The sequence below is a fragment of the Siniperca chuatsi genome, linkage group LG7 (assembly GCF_020085105.1).
Source record: "Siniperca chuatsi isolate FFG_IHB_CAS linkage group LG7, ASM2008510v1, whole genome shotgun sequence".
Taxonomy (NCBI): domain Eukaryota; kingdom Metazoa; phylum Chordata; class Actinopteri; order Centrarchiformes; family Sinipercidae; genus Siniperca; species Siniperca chuatsi.
The window spans coordinates 27,128,485-27,146,249 of record NC_058048.1 but is presented as its reverse complement, the minus strand read 5'-3'; the positions used below and the strand labels follow the sequence as shown (position 1 = coordinate 27,146,249).

General features: G+C 40.5%; 2 protein-coding genes across 2 annotated transcripts; both read left to right on the top strand.

The window, feature by feature from the left end:
• Nucleotides 1-4,983: 4,983 nt before the first annotated feature.
• LOC122879420 (claudin-4) lies at nucleotides 4,984-6,922 on the top strand. Its single transcript, XM_044203491.1, has 2 exons — nucleotides 4,984-5,024; nucleotides 5,783-6,922. The coding sequence occupies exon 2, from the start codon at nucleotides 5,926-5,928 to the stop codon at nucleotides 6,592-6,594; it is 669 nt and encodes a 222-aa protein (XP_044059426.1). The 5' UTR covers nucleotides 4,984-5,024; nucleotides 5,783-5,925; the 3' UTR covers nucleotides 6,595-6,922.
• A 2,921-nt stretch (nucleotides 6,923-9,843) lies between these two features.
• LOC122879215 (claudin-3-like) lies at nucleotides 9,844-14,192 on the top strand. Its single transcript, XM_044203082.1, has 2 exons — nucleotides 9,844-10,494; nucleotides 13,392-14,192. The coding sequence occupies exons 1-2, from the start codon at nucleotides 10,014-10,016 to the stop codon at nucleotides 14,051-14,053; spliced, it is 1,143 nt and encodes a 380-aa protein (XP_044059017.1). The 5' UTR covers nucleotides 9,844-10,013; the 3' UTR covers nucleotides 14,054-14,192.
• The last annotated feature ends 3,573 nt before the right edge of the window (nucleotides 14,193-17,765 follow it).

Genomic DNA, 17,765 nt, shown 5'->3' with positions numbered 1-17,765 from the left:
ACACACACACACAACTTGAGACTAACACACATGGTATGGCATGGTGGCTGACCATGACAGTGAGGGGTGTACTCACTTCTGTGTGATACTGCAGCTTCACATATGGACAGAAATCCTGAGGTGTCAGATTTTAGTTTTTCAGAAAGATAGGTGAGGGGGCGACCCAGGGCCCTCACTCACTAAGGGGCCCCATAAAGGAGCCCATGAGATCACACCCTACTTTCCTCCTTTTTTTTAACCATAAATTTAATTTTATTGTTTTTCCCCCTCTGATTATCTACTGTATTCTCTAAGGCATAAAATATATTTAGATATTTTAAACATCTGATTTAATATCATGCAGTGGGCTATGCATCTACAGTTTTCCTGTACCTCTCTATTCTGGTGGCACTGTGGTGTTCCTGCAGTGTTGTCTGTCTGGTACCCCTTAGAGTGGCCCCTGACCTTCGTTTTTCCTTTCTGTTTTGGTGGACTTGGTCATTTAGTCTTTTAAATACATTTTTAAAACATTGAGTGAAAAGATTTTTCTTGTAAGTAACTAAACTGTACTACATTCTAAGTCTAACTATCTTTTATGCTAAAGATCCATTTAGATCATCATACCAGTTAGACCCACTGGACACCCCTTTTTTATTGGGCCTGCAATTTTTAAATAAATTGGGAGACGTGCTTTTAAATTTAAAGAACCATCAGACGGGAATAATTTGCTAACTCACTCAGATCGATGACTTCTTTTCATGACTTCAAGATTTCTTTGCTTGTTTACCTCAAATGTACTTGTTCTTGATTTTTTTGTCTTTACCTTGATTTTTAGTTTATAGGTAGACTCAGTAATTTGACATGTTATTTTGTCTGGCAGTGCTAATTTGTTTTATTTCTTCGGGATTGTGGGAGAGCCTTTGTGTTTATGTTTATGTTCTATGTTGACTGTTTTCTGTCATTTGGATTGTTTGGTTTAAAATCATTACTATTATTTATGTATTTCTTTCTTGTTGAAATGTCTGTTAATGTCCATGTTTTTGTGTCTGAGGACCCCTTGAAACCCAGATGGTGCATCTCAAGCAGTGCATTTATTCTCAAATTAAATTAGAAGTCCAGACATGAGATATGATGGGATATACCTCTGGCTCCCTATGGAAATAGTAATATTTTGTGATGTAATGAGAATTGTTTTGTTGTAGTTACATTGTTTAGGTTTTTTAAGAGAGAAAAGTAGTTTCATGTATCAGAGTGGGAAGTATGTGTGTGCCTGCGTAGGTGGACCATGTCTGTATTTGGCGTGTGATGTCATCACAGCGAGCCCTGGGGCCATTGTTCAGGGACAGTCACAGTTTCAGTGGGCAATTTAAGCACAGTAAGTATCTTTGTGGGATCTTCAGTGTGTCATGCCGTGCATGATTGGACATGACACATTATCACATGGCACAAACAGGAACCTGAAGTCTTCTCGGGTCTGCAGAAGTGATGAAAGAGATTTTTAAAGATCTTTTAGAGAAGATCTAGTAAAGTATGGCATCTAAAGTGTCAAACAATATCTTTACATAACAAACAATATTGTCACTTTTTGGTCTATTTTGTTAATTTCTCCTCAGGACACAATGGCTCACACATCATTGTGCTCTTAGAGTTATTTTTTGTTATGTTGGTGATGTAGGACTCCTTCTGCTGCAAATCTCATCTGATGTTTGTCTAAATGAGGGTGTCAGGTAAATGTGATATGGGCTAATATAAGCCACACACAATAGCTGCCGTGCCAGACAGGTTATAAGCCATTTTGGTTGTGAAATCGGGGAGTGACTGGGGGTTTGTAGTTTGGCCTGAGGACACTTCAGTTCCTCATTTGTGTGCTCTTTTAGCGATAGGGATCAGGGCTTTTTTGGCTTTGAACAAAACACAGGAACAACTTTTGCGTCCTTATTTTTTATTAATTGTATAACTTCCTAATACACGTTGCTTCCATCATCCATTACTAGACTTCACTCTATGGGCTTTAATAATTTGTACTGTACTTGTTTTTCAACATTAACACACATCAGTGGTGAAACAAACGCAATAACAAACAAAATCTAAAGAAATAAAGGTTTGAATTAAATGTAGACAGAATTGGTCACCAAAAATATTCTAGTTGTTAGTATTAAGGAAAGTGTAATGTGAAGAAACAACACCCTACAGTAGACTCCAGTACCTCATGGAAACCGGTCAGACTTGTGCCCACTCCCATGACAGGTGAATGTTTAGCAAGGTGCTCTGCAAGTGGCAACATGTATATTTCCAGGCTGTCTAATCAAGTAGCTGAACCTGCAGTGAATACAGTGAACTCCCTAAATAATGGCCACGTTTGGTGTGGATGAAACCATCACAGAATTAACTGTTATCCAGAGATAAAGATCTATGTTAATATATTGTATAGATCTGTTGTATCCAGCAAACAGCACATATGTAGAATGTGGGCATGCTCGACTCTCTGTAAATATAGCATGACATTCAGTGGACTGAAACTAACTGCGGTTAATTTAAAAAGTGATAATTTATTGCAGACATTTTTGTTTCATATGTGATTCAAGTTTAATTAAAAGTCCCTACGTCATATAAAATCATCATAAGACAATGAATCATAAGAAAAGTTATACAAAACTACATTAATAATGTTCATGTAACAATTCAAAATGCTGTCCCTGAATTTGGTACAAATAACAAAGGCAGCCTCCTCACATCTTACTGTAGGTAAATCTAGTGCTTCATAAAAAATGTAATACAGGTGTAATATAGGTGCTTTTATAAGTCTGTATTTTGTAATAGTGCGGTGTGTGTTGACATATTTCTTGGAAATTCAAGTGAAGTATTGCAAAAGTCAAGACAAGACAAAACTAAAATGGGAATCAGTTTCTTGGAGCAAGATGTTGGTTGACCTGAAAAAAGCCAGTGTTGGTGTGATGTTTTCAGGGTGTTTTTGAAACTAAAGTAATCGCTTATCTATGGTATATATGATATTGTGTTGATTGTTTTACATGTTTTACCACTTATAGCAGGGTGTTTGCATTCTTGTTTTTGCATTCTTATGTATTTAGATACATTGTAGAAAACGTGTTACCACTGTGTTGACCAGGTGTGAAATTGCATGCCTAGTTAGCCGCTGCTGCATAAAGGTTAAAAAACGACCTCATCCTCCACCAAATACAAGTGGTTTCCAGGATGCATCAGCCAATCACGTCTGCTGTTATGATTCAAACTGTATCTGGTTTTATCTGACTTTGTCTGGCAATCCACGGAGGTGCACTGTTTTCTGAACAGTGGCTGTTGAGGGTTCCAGGACACAAACTTTTTTTTTTCTTGGAAGTAGGAACTCCCTAATACTGAGCACTTCTAGTACAGGGACTGCTGCCAGCTGCAAATTAAAACCAAAGGGAGAAAACTAGATTTGATCGACATTTCAGCACCTTGTGTGTTGGGCACTGAAATAGCTGAGGGATAAATACAATTTGGGAAGGCATCAGAAGGCTGCCATGTGTGAAATTCCTTTGAAACTCACACTCCTTTAAGCATCCCTTTAACCAGCAATGCTTTTATAATAATAGTAATAATAATAATCTTTATTTATCGGGCACTTTTCAAACCCAAGTTACAAAGTGCTTCACACAAGGCAACATATTAAAATTAACAAATTATAAAATCATTAGATCAAACAGATCAAACTGATTCCAGTAATGTAAGATTTAAAAAATACAATTAAAAGGAATAGAAATAGAAAAAAAAAACAATGAGTAAAATCAGGATAAGCTCCCCGATAACAGACTGTTTTACGAAGAGATTTAAAAGATGTTAAAAGATGTTGCTGACTCAGCCAACCGGATTTTTGTTTGTAAACAGTAAAACTTTTGCACACATGCTAATCCACTATTACTGTAACTAAACAGACACAACTGAAATCCTAATGAAGGGTGTTTTCTGCAAAGCCAGACAACACAGATAGAATGCAATAGTGGCTCCCCCTGCCTGTAAAAACATACATTGCCAGTATAATGCACATAAACAGTTACAGTCTCTTGAAAGGAATGTGTTAACCAAGTGTATCCCAGAGTATATTTGGGTATATACGTACTGTATGTACTGAACATGTGAACATCATGTCTGACGTTTATTCTGCAGTGGATGTTATGATGTCAAAGCAGACATCTTTGGCGCGTGGTACATTGAGGTTTTCTCTGAGTGGGCCAATAACACATGTAGAAGAAATGTCTTTAAAGTTGGATTGCCAGAAATGTCACTCACTGAAGCTGAAGTTGAAAAAGCTGAAAAAGCCACATTTTCGGAACTGAATGAAAATATTCAAGCTAATGAAAGAAATTAGGATGTATGATTTTAGGGAAAAAGCTTTTTCTTCTTACTGATGTACAATAATTTAAAATCACAATTATGTAATTTGCCACTAAAATGCTCCAGATGATAAGGTTCCTGTCAGGTATGTGTCTCTGTTTGGATGCGAGGATGGGTGTGTGTGCATGTGTGTACATGTGTGTCTGTGGAGGGGGTTTACCACAAGATAGCAGAGACACTCATCCTGACCGCTGACCCCAGGTGACCTCTGTTAATTAGAGGAAAGCCTGTAATGACACAGAGCTCGCCTGTAAGCCAACCACGACGGGCCTGTTGTCTATTAAACAAGATATTTAGAAGATATTGCCACCTGTTGAGGTATTCTTTGATTCATTTAGTGTTCAGCATGACAAAAGGGTGATGATGACTCAGAAAAAGACAGAGCTGCTGTGATACAGTACTTTGGGAATGCTGAGAAGCAACAATGCTAGGTATTTCTGGGCCTTTTATACCTCAGTTTAGAATGAATCATGAAATGCGAGATCACAGTAATATAAGGTTTTTTGTTAAACAGACTTGTTCCAAAATAAATGTTTTAGCCTAAAACTAAATGTGCTCTCTGTCCTTTCAGGTTCGCAAAATATTGTCATATAAAAAGGGGGCATTTACTGAAGGGATTAGTTACACAGACAACCTACCATTAAGTCCCGGTATGTATTTATGGTATGACGTTTCCCATGGAGATTCAAAAGAGTATTTTCTGCTTATGTCAGGTAATAGACTACCAGGCTGATATTCTCAGTGCATATAAGTTTATTTAAATATTTAACCACATATCCTCCATTTGAAGGAAAACACCTCAAACACGCCCGCTGCCCACTGACAATTAGGCCTGTTAACTCAAACCCAGTGTTTTTTTTTCTCCCAGGAGGGATTATGTAGCTGACCAACAAAAAACAAGGCCTGTCATTGTTGCTCTTTTTTCTTGCACAGAGATCTCATTCAGATGGTGATTCAGCATTTTTCTTCAAGGTTGTCACATGCCACACACAGATACATACTCTTTCTCAAATTCAAAAGACTTAAAAGGAACGCCAGCATCTTTATAGTTTAGTATAATCAGAAATGAGTACATAAATGATTGCTGTAAACATTTCTTCTGTGTGAATGTGGTTTGGATTTGAGACAAGACAATCCTCCAGAATCCATATGCATTTAATATGTTTTCTGTTATCTAAGACTCTACAGGTACTTGAAAAAATATGTTTTCAGAAAGAGTACGGATTTTTATGGTCTTCCCATGTGACACCAATTCCAGTTGAATGCAATTATGTAAAAAATATTAAAGTGTAATTGTAGTTTGAAGGTAAACATGATGCCACCTTAAGCTGACTCCACCTTCAGTCGTCTAAGCTGTATAAAGAAGGTAGAATCTGTTTCTACCTCTCACTTTCTCTCTCGCTAAAAGTCTTACGTAGGACTTTGAGCCAACGAGATCCGATATCGCCTTCATCTCAGGAGGGTTGAGCCTGCGGACACAGAGGGCCTTCTATCTCACAGAGCCCTGGAAGAGAGTCTTGTTCAGCTCCTTCTTCATCCCCAGCTCCAACTATGTACTCTGCAGGCTTGGAAATTCTTGGGATGATCCTGGCAGTGGCCGGCTGGCTGGGGGTAATGGTGGCCTGCGGCCTGCCCATGTGGCGTGTGGCTGCTTACATCGGTCAGAACATTGTCATCTCCCAGGTGATCTGGGAAGGCTTGTGGATGAACTGTTCGGTGCAGAGCACAGGCCAGATGCACTGCAAGGTGCACGACTCCATGCTGGGGTTACCAGTGGACCTGCAAGCGGCTCGTGCCTTGGTCATTGTCTCCATGGTACTGAGCATTGTGGGCATCGGCCTGTCAGTGGCTGGTGCCAAGTGCACCAACTGTAGCCGGGATGTGAGCAGTAAACCACGGCTCGTGGTGGCTGCTGGAGTAACCTTCGTGGTGGCTGGACTGCTGCTGCTGGTGGCTGTGTCCTGGACAGCACACGCCATCGTCCTAGGCTTTCACGACCCGCTGCTGGAGGAGACGGGGAAGAGGGAGTTTGGTAATGCTCTGTACTTTGGCTGGGCTGCCTCCTGCCTGCTCATCCTAGGGGGAGCCCTGCTCTGTTGCTCCTGCCCACCCATAGCGGCTACAGCGCCGAGTGGTGGTGGCTCCATGTCTCCCCGGGTGGATTACTCACCTGTCAAGACCATGTCAGTCAATGGATACACCAGAAGAGACTATGTATGAACATGTAACGTGTGGGCGCAGTTGAAGATACGATGACCAGTGTTAGCAAATGTGTGCTCAGTAGATGGATGTTTGTTGGCATGGATGTTAATGCAGCATCTTGGGCTTGGACATTAAGCATGAATCACTGATGCATGTCTCATGATGTATTTTTGTTATGACCATTTTTCTGTAGTGGTTGGCATCTAATGTAGCTTTTAATATTTTATTTCGAATATTAATACATGTTACTTGTAGATTTTAGATTTTTTTCTAACAAACGTTAAGATGATGTCTGATTTTAAATATATTCACACAATGCCTATGCAAATTATTTCTGATTAAAGCAATTTTTTTACAAGAATATAAATAAAAGAACAAAACTTGTTCAATAATTTACTAATTTTCAAGTCTTCTTCATAGTGGAGATACAGATTGTAATTCTGCACTTTCATGCCACAGAGTCAGAAATTGATGCTTAAATTAAGTGTAACATAAGTTCTTTGGTATGCAGAAACAGGGGTAGATGCCAGCTGTAGAGTTCAGCAGAGTCTGACCAATAATAACGGCGCACATAGAAATTAGGTATTTTATGTCATTGTAAATGGAGGAAAAAAACAATGGGTGGCTTGTTTCAGAAGAGCACCTTATGCTTCCCTTCCATTGTAGCCTGTCCTCCATTTGCAAGAGTGAAACTGAGTCAGAGATAAAAGTCTCCATCTGCAAGGGGATGTACCTGCACTGTAACTGAGTCCAAACTGAGCCACAAAGACCCTATTGATCATGTGGTTTGCAAGTGTTTACCTTCCTCCCCAGGTGGGATTTACTGGAATAAAAGTGTATCTAAATGCTCAGAGAGTCACATGAAATGTTTAGAAAACTGCAAATTGCAAAACAAAAGCAGGTACTGTGCAAGAAAATGCCTCTTTGGATTTGTTGGAGACAATTGGTGATACCTCAACAGTATAACCGCAGGTAGACAGTGGGCCTGCTGCATTTAGGGTCACCAACAATGATTGAAACCAAAAATGTTAAAGGTGGTCTCTCAGGGACCTGTGCTACTCATCAAGCCTTGTTTTAATGTCATATCTGCATGTCAGACTGCTGGAATTTTTAGCAACTTGTGTAACGCAATATTGAGCACGTCTAACAGTGAAACCAACAGGCGATAGCCTCCTTTTGACACATCTCAGAGTCTCGTTCAGGTATTTTCATACTGTTTTAAAACATATTCTTACTACAGCGTATACAAGTACAGGAATTCAGTACTCCTGGTTTACAAGCATTACTAAAAAAATGAAAGTACAAGAAACAAAGATACAGGTTGAAAACATTTCTTGCTTTCTTAACTTGCTTTGGCTTGAACAATGAGGTTAATGATCTAAAGGCTGTGCCTCTAAATATAGTGAACACTACCTTTGAATGACCACAGACCCTACTGGCAGCATTGTGTTACTGAGTAGCTATGCAGTCGTGTGTTAATAGGAAAGAGCAACAGCCCAGTCAGAAATGAAGACAAACTGCAATATACCATAAGCTCCCTCTTCACAGGAGTTGCAACAAAGCACAACAACAAACATGATATTGCTGCTGAAACACTGAACACTGTACAAGTAAGGTGTGTACAAATATGAGCACATCACCTCATGGCAAAGAGAGTGACTATGAGAAATGAAATGTTACAGCTTTTAAGGTTAGTAGTGCTTTGATCCTTTAAGGCCCATTAGAAACTTCTGAAATAATGTTGGGTTTTCGCACATTGTCATCTAATACATACTGTGTTGAAAGTCAAAGTGCATTTGACTAGTCCCCGCATCACGTCGGTAAAGCAGCCTCTCTTTCTCTTTCTCTTTCTTTTTTGTAAACTGATTTACAAATTGACAAAGGTGCTGTACAGATTCAACACAGCATGAGATGAGGGATCCTGGTAAAACTACTGGAGGTGTGTATTTAGGAAGGTCTTTTTCTGTGGCACATGCAAAAGTTAAACTAAGGTTCAAACTCCTGATGCACTACGACCTTCAGAACAAGGACACTGATAAGACCCCCCATCCTTGTGCACATGCACGCAGACAATTGTTTCAACTTCCAACACACTGGCCCTCTCTCTCTCTCTCTCTCTGTATGACTGATCTTTAGAAACATGTCTATGTCCTGAGAGAAATACATATGTTATTCATAAATGATTTTCATCAGTCCTGTGTGCTTTCCACTGTATGTTCAGAGGTGTGTTGTTTGCATTGCACGTCCCACATGTGGTCTCTGTTATTAACTTCCCATAGTAACCTCAGCAGCTGGGAAAAGTTGTTTTTAACATCACATAGCAGCGCAAACCCCATAATTGTTAATTAATATTTCATCATCTTGTGGTTTTTGTATTATTTTTTATTATTAAGATCTCCTCTGTGTGACGAGAAATAACATTGTCATCATCATTAACATATCTTAATGGGAGCTACTCCTATTTAAGGGCAGTGCGTCAGAAAAGTTACTGGCTAAGAAATTCTGTCATGCATTGTTACTGGAAAGACTCGGGGCGTCATCTCTCTCAAAGATGTTTAAAGAATGTTCTATAACTCCTCACCTACTCACTGTCATATTTGGAGTCTCTTCAGTCAGTATTTATAACCCAGTATTTATTAACTTTCCAAAGCGAGGTCCCTGGTTTTATCTTCTGTATGGCAAGATTGTTGCTAACACTTGAAATCTCTCCCCGCAATTAAAAAAACATTTCCTATCTTAAGCTGTTAGAAGATGATGACTACAGTAAATGGAAATGTGCAGCCCTTTCATAGAACTTGGGATGATGGTTTTAACAAATGAGGCTCTCCAGATCCAAATATACTCTTCAGATAATCAGAGCACTCCCACTGGTGTCCAAAGAACTATCCTGACCCATTGAAACCCCTTTTCACCACATCCATCATGCTGCTCCTTTCCTCTTCCTCAGCTTCAGTCATTTAAAAATGATGGAATATTTATGTTTGGATTCAATCAAAATTCTAAACATCTGACTCACCTGTCAGAGAGGAGTATAACAAGAAACCTGTAGGAGATTATATAGTGCTTTCCACTTTCAATCATTCATCCACCGATCTTTACCATGTCTGTTATCCTTTAACTACTCTAGACCTGAGATACAAACCCTCTGTTTACACTCCCCTCACCCAAATAGGTGGGAGAGCTACCAGGGCAGAGGAAGTTGAATGATTAAGCTGAACCCATTTAGATGCCAAGGCTGACTTTTTGGATATTCAAACGAGGGTGGGACAAAAAAACATTTGAATTCTTCCCTTAACCAAGTGACTCCACCTTTTGCGCTAAAGAAATCTGCTTGCTGCTTTTATGAGCAATCAGCACTCCAGCAAACACTCACTCAATCACTTCTGACTCCTGAGAGAGAAGACCTCTGTGCACATTGACTCATACAGAGTTCCGACATGTCTTCAGTGGGACTGGAGATACTTGGAGTGACTCTGGCTGTCCTGGGATGGATCTCAGCCATTGTATCCTGCGCTTTGCCCATGTGGAGAGTGTCAGCTTTCATTGGGATGAACATCGTCACAGCCCAGATCACCTGGGAAGGCATCTGGATGAACTGCGTGGTCCAGAGCACAGGTCAGATGCAGTGTAAAATCCATGACTCCATGTTGGCACTAAGCGCAGATCTTCAGGCCGCCCGCGCCCTCACTATCATCTCCATTGTGGTGGGCATTGTGGGAGTCCTGGTGGCCATGATGGGGGCAAAATGCACCAACTGCGTGGAAGAAGAGTCGGCCAAGGCTCGGGTGATGATAGCTGCCGGGGGGGTCTTCATCCTGGCTTCTCTGACCCAGCTGATCCCTGTGTCGTGGTCTGCCCATACGATCATCATGGAGTTCTACAATCCAATCATACCTGAGGCACAGAAGAGGGAGATGGGTGCAGCTCTGTACCTGGGCTGGGCTGCAGCTGCATTTCTACTCATTGGAGGGGGAATCCTCTGCTCCAGTTGCCCTCCACAACCTGAGAAAAGGTACGGGCCTCCATCAAAGATGATGTACTCCCAAACCAGGTCGACTGTCCCAAGTGGTTTTGATAGGAGAGACTATGTCTGACTGCTAAAGAAGAGAAGAGAACTGGAGAGGACAGTCATTTTTTAATAACTTATACACATCTGTATTCATGCTGCGATGAGGACAACTCCTATATTCATGCCACCATAAAATGTAAGCTCTTTTGAACAGAGCCTACATCAAACTTGTTTTCCTTTGTTAATTTTTTGTGTGTAACTTTGAGGCTGTTGGAAGCACTGAGGCTACCAACTATATGTTAGTGATGTGGTGTGTCCTGAATTTTATATTTTATGAAAATAATTGTATTATGTGTGATCCAAATTTAGAGAATAGGTGAATCTGCATTTGTTACTGCTTTTTTACTGTATTGAATGTGCATGTGTTTTATAAAGAACCTTCAGATTTGATTAAGAAATTTGAGGAAGCCTGTCATGAAGCCACATAATGCAAATTTTTGTCATCTACACATTTTGTAAATCAGTTAATCTGGAATGTTTTGATGTCTGATGATGTTACTTTTTGATTAAAGGCCTTGTTTGTCTTGATCACTTACACTTTTGACAATTAATTATTTAGGTTGTCTGTTTCATTATCATTATTAAGGCTGAGAGGCTGAAACATTTGGTATTTCAAAGTTTGAGGAAAATCATATAAAATACACCTATCAGTAACTTTTTCTGGACTATTTTTTTTTGTCATGTTCATCATCAAAAATATGTTTTTATGCCCTGAATTCTGCTGCGACCTCCAAGTAGTCTGAGCCCTCACGTTGAGAACCACTGCTCTATTACACAGTATACGTGTGTACGTATATTTCAATAAGCCTTCAGGTCATGGTAGATTGGTCAGTCATGCATTCGGCTGTACTTTTCATGCCAAAACTGACACCCATAGGTAAACTGAAACAACACATTCAAAAATAAATTCAGTAAGATGTTTAATCTTCACAACAACAGGTGCAAAGAAAATGTCTGATTCCATGCACCCTGCATACCCAGCCATTAGGCTGACGACTGGGAGTCTATCACAGCACCCATCCACCTGGCTGTCTCCCACATGTCTGTTTGCTCTATGATACCACACTCAACTATCTGAACTGCCCTCCCAAACAATGAACCTGTTTCATGTCAGAGGGGGAGACTGGTGGGAGGGGGGGCTGTCAACACTCGGTTACAGAATGCTGGGGGGGAGGGGGCATTTCTAGGGAGACAGTCCCAGCCCCGAAGAATTTCAAGGGCATTCTGCAGACAGACAGAGTCATTAAGGCCCATCGAACATAACAGTGTTGTCAGGTGAAAGCCTCATTCCTCCAACTCAAGTGTTAAAGTGATCCTTAAACTGAAGGAGTTTGTACTCCTGTAAAGTTTACGAGAATTCCCCTATCCTTGGTCTTATGACACCTTTTCAAAACTGCTTTGTATGATTTCAAAAAATAAACTGCAGTCAAGTTGAAAGCAAGATGGGGTTTTTTTTTTTACCCTGAAGCGCTGGCATTTTGGAGATGCAAGGTTTTCACTACACAGTGATGATATAAAGGTTAGAAGGCTGTCACTGAGGAACAGAGGTCAGGCATTCTTCATAGGCATTCTTCAAAAAGCAACATCGTGGACCTGCAGAAAGAAGTCTGGGCTTGTGAGGAAGTGATCTATGACTTACTTAAAGGTAGGGTATGCGATTCTGGAGAAATCCAATACCATGACAAATACCATGATATAGAGCGAACAACGACACAGCAAGTAATGTAAGTAATGTAACTAACAGTAGCTAGGTTGTGGGTTAGCAAGCTGTCGCTACAGTTGCTGCTGCGAAGCTAACAGCCGGAGAGGACGAGACGGTTTCCCAGAGCCAGCACAGCAGCTCCAGACAGCGATACTCACAACTCTCCTGCTACTATAGCAAACATCACAACAACAGCATAACTTGGCAAACTAGAAAGTAAGCTGAATGTCATTTAACGTAACCTGACACACAAATCATGGCTGGAATAGTGTTGTGTGGCTCCGTCTGAGCCAGTTTGTTTATTCCCCATTTACAGATCCAGGGCTGTGAACAAATACTGGAGTTTTTTTCAGCGCACACTGAACGGACAGCCAGCAGACTGAGAGGAGATATTTGCTGAATTTGACAAAAAGACGTGTATTGGATTAGAATCGCATACCCCACTTTTAAGACTGAAACAAGAGTTATTCAGTGATAATTAATTGTACAGCTTTCTGATAAACCATAAATATGTTATACACATATTCTGAAAAGGTAAGGTTCCATTTACAACCTGTTTAATGACAAAGAAAAGAGTTTGTTTGACAACAAAGATAAATCAGTCAATTTTTTTGCATAACATCTGTACATAAAATTTAACCCTTATGTACCCTTATTTTCAATCATACAATAAGCCTTAATCCACCTTAGAATTGTTTCTTTGGTTATAACAACACATGCAATACTTGTGAGCCCTTTCAGCTGTAAAAGGCCTCTTTGTGGCCAGGCCCATTGTGAAGTTGGCCATGTAAGATGATAGCAGAGTGTGTCCAGGTCCTTCCTCCCCTTCTGGTGATGTCAGCTCCTTCAAGGACTCCTCCCCTCCACCTGATCTGCCTTATAAAGGATACTGGTAAAGTCGAGGGCAACAGATCATCACACACTCACAGATGCAAGGCCTGAAATTAACTTAATTACTAGGTGGGTCTCTGGTTTACTCTTCTCCTTTGCAGATTTTTTCTGAGATCTCCTCTCAGGTGTGACACACATTCAGTAGCAGAAGAGGAAGACGTTTCGGTATGTCTGTAGGGCTGGAGTTGATAGGCATCTCCCTGTGCATTTTGGGATGGATTATTGCCATTGTGGCATGCGCCCTCCCCATGTGGAGGGTGACGGCCTTCATCGGCAGCAACATTGTGACGGCTCAGATCATCTGGGAGGGCCTGTGGATGACTTGCGTGGTCCAGAGCACGGGCCAGATGCAGTGTAAGGTCTACGACTCCATGCTTGCCCTCTCCCAAGACCTCCAAGCTGCCCGCGCCCTCACCGTTATCTCCATCCTGTTAGCCATCCTGGCCGTGCTCATCGCCATCGCTGGGGCCAAGTGCACCAACTGCATTGACGACGAGGCATCCAAGGCCAAGGTGATGATTATCTCCGGGGTCTTCTTCATTGTTTCTGGGGTCATGCAGCTCATCCCTGTCTCTTGGTCGGCCAACACCATAATCAGGGACTTCTACAACCCTCTACTTACTGACGCTCAGCGTAGGGAGCTGGGGGCCGCACTGTACATCGGCTGGGCAGCTTCTGCCCTCCTGATTCTTGGTGGCGGACTGCTCTGCTGCTCCTGTCCACCACGTGAGACCAGATATAACCCTTCACGAATGGCTTACTCTGCCCCACGGTCTGCAGGTGGCCCAGGGTTAGAAAGGAAAGACTATGTGTGAATGAAGGTCAAAGAGGAAAAGACATTATTGAATCTCAAACCTGCTCTCGACACCAAACTGAGGGTGTACTGTATAAAAGAGCTCAAGGAAACAAGGAGACTCCATAATGAAGGATGTGTTTGATTTTGCCTTTAATGTTAAGTATCTCTGAATTAGGCTTTTTGTTTTTCAGAGACTGAAAAAGCATGCAAAGGACATTGGAGTGGAAATTTCCTTTGATCATGTTTTACAACCAAAAGCAAATAAAAGTATGTTCTTGGTGCTCTGTCCTCTTTAAGGTCAGCAAGCTTAATGTTGTCAACATTGTACAATCATATACGTTTTATACAGTCCTGGATTCTTAATGTTTACCATTGAATATTTTTTATGAAAACCACCATAACTGCTTCATGTGTCACCTTCATAATAAGGCACCACTGTGTACAAAATGGAAGAATTTGATGTGTTAAATGATATGACAGGTTTATCAACAGGATTATGTGATTTAAATACTGTAGTAAGAGTATCATTAATCGCCTGTAACAGTCAAGACAGATAACTGTATTCAATGCAGCTTTTAGTGAAGTGTGGGAAGGGTGGGGATGGGGGATGGGGGATGGGGGATGGGAGGTGGGAGGTGGGAGGTGGCAGAGGACTTTGAATGCTTCACAGTGTGAACTGTGGCAGCACAAAAGCACCTGGGTTCATCCATAACAGGAATTATCTGTGTGTTTTATATACAACTACAGTACATGTATCTCACAAGTGTTTGTTTTTTTTAAATAAACATGACTTTTTTAAGATACTGCATGTCTTATCTTGTTTAATTTCAATTCCATTTTCCATTTTGTAACAGCATATTCACTCCTGCATGAGTCAGTAAACCAGTAACAAAAATGACAGAGTGCGTTCTATCCAGGTGCCTTCGTAAGAGTACCCTGACATTCAATCCTGAGGGCTACGTTACAAGCAACTGGCAACTTAACCACATACAAACAGTTAGCCACAGGATCAGTTAACAGGCAGAGGTGAGAAGTGTGAGCACACAGGAGTGGAGTCGATCCAGACAGGTGACATGATTTATTTGTTTTTTACCCTTTTGAAGAGTTATCACTAAATGCTTGGCTGAGCTTTCATACTTCTTTCCAACACCCTGCCACATACTTATACCATTACACACATGCATTTGTGGGAGCTGCCCTGTATCACCACAGTAAAGTGCCTTTCAAAACCACACAGTATTTTTTGCTCATAGTCATCCAGTGAACCAGTTGAGATTGTTGCAGCTTGAAGCCAACCAGCAGTTTCCAGGATCTATGTAACTACCCTTCAATCTTCCACTATCCTGTTTTACATACTATCTCTGTGATCTATATTTAATGAGCAAAGCAACACGTAGTTATCTAGACTCTAGCACATTCAAAAGACCTGTCAGCCAGAGTTGCCATAATAGACGTGAGTCAAGCCTTCTGTCTGGTTTCAAAAACACATGCAGTCACACCTGACAAAGGTAGCTACTTGAAATATTAATGAACATCTCATAGTAAATATGGGAGAGGTCCCTTGGTGCTATATCACATTACTTTCCAACTGTTGTCTCTTACTCCCATATCAATGTCGCCTCTAACAAAGGAAAAGGAACTGCTTGACATCTGGTCATGATTTCAGCAGCTACAGATTAGAGCTTTTTTCAATTATGATGAGTATTCGAGAAGTTTAAATTTGAGGGTTTTTTGTGACTTTTGAGGCATATAACATTTACATGGCTCAATACAAAAAGATTACCTACTGCCAGGATTTTTAAGACGATATGACTTGTGTTCAGGTGAAGTCAGATTGTCTAATGCTGTAATGTATGTTATGACAAATGCATATAATGCGAACTATGGCCTGTTGTGTGAAGATTTTTGGTAAAACTGTGGTATTCTTTAAATGTATTACTAGTCATTAGGCTACAATCATTTACTTGCTGATTAAAACACAAAATGAAAAAAGATCTTCCTTCAACTTATCCTGAAATACAAGTTTACTCAACTTACAAAAAAAATCAAACACATTACAACACTACTCCACATTTTAAAGTCTCTACAGGTGTTGTTTAATATTGTGTTTGTGAGAGTTTCCTTTTTACAAACTTCTTCATTTAAATCTCCTTTTATTCTGTGACTAAATGACAAATGATCTACAGTAAACACTCCTGTGTAGAACAAAACATAGCTCAGAACAAGCCACAAAATATAGAGCAAATAAACTGAGCTCTTTCCACAAAGGCATGACAGAGCATCAGGATGGCAAAGCACGTTTACCAGTGAACAACACTTCCTGTGTGCTGTTCCAGTGACTTGTCTAAGACCCTTGGGCATGTTTGGTCATTGTTAAGCTAATCATTGATTCTTACACAGGTGTGCCTCGCAGCCATCAAAAAATACACAGGGTTCCCTGTTTCCAAATGGTAGCATATCAAATGAAACACTTTTTACAGTTTTTATTTTGAAATATTTAAAGTGTGAGTGTGAGGGGTAAAGAGTAAGATTTTCATGTTTTAACAAGAAACAACAGCCAACAAAACTATAAAGCAAACAGCGGACTAGTAAACCAAAAGATCTTGAGGCTATGATGAAACTTTGAATGCTTCACAGTGAACTGTGGCAGCACAAAAGCACCTGGGTTCATCCATAACAGGAATTATCTGTGTGTTTTATATGCAACTACAGTACATGTATCTCACAAGTGTTGTGTTTTTAAATAAACATGACTTTTTAAGATACTGCACATGTCTTATCTTGTTTAATTTCAATTCCATTTTCCATTTTGTAACAGCATATTCTACTCCTGCATGAGTCAGTAAACCAGTAACAAAAATGACAGAGTGCGTTCTATCCAGGTGCCTTCGTAAAAAGTACCCTGACACGCATTCAATCCTGAGGGCTACGTTGCAAGCAACTGGCAAAGTTACCACATACAAACAGTTAGCCACAGGATCAGTTAACAGGCAGAGGTGAGAAGTGTGAAGCACACAGGAGTGGAGTCGATCCAGACAGGTGACATGATTTATTTGTTTTTTACCCTTTTGAAGAGTTATCACTAAATGCTTGGCTGAGCTTTCATACTTCTTTCCAACACCCTGCCACATACTTATACCATTACACACATGCATTTGTGGGAGCTGCCCTGTATCACCACAGTAAAGTGCCTTTCAAAACCACACAGTATTTTTTGCTCATAGTCATCCAGTGAACCAGTTGAGATTGTTGCAGCTTGAAGCCAACCAGCAGTTTCCAGGATCTATGTAACTACCCTTCAATCTTCCACTATCCTGTTTTACATACTATCTCTGTGATCTATATTTAATGAGCAAAGCAACACGTAGTTATCTAGACTCTAGCACATTCAAAAGACCTGTCAGCCAGAGTTGCCATAATAGACGTGAGTCAAGCCTTCTGTCTGGTTTCAAAACACATGCAGTCACACCTGACAAAGGTAGCTACTTGAAATATTAATGAACATCTCATAGTAAATATGGGAGAGGTCCTTGGTGCTATATCACATTACTTTCCAACTGTTGTCTCTTGCTCCCCCATATCAATGTCGCCTCTAACAAAGGAAAGGAACTGCTTGACATCTGGTCATGATTTCAGCAGCTACAGATTAGAGCTTTTTCAATTATGATGAGTATTCGAGAAGTTTAAATTTGAGGTTTTGTGACTTTTGAGGCATATAACATTTACATGGC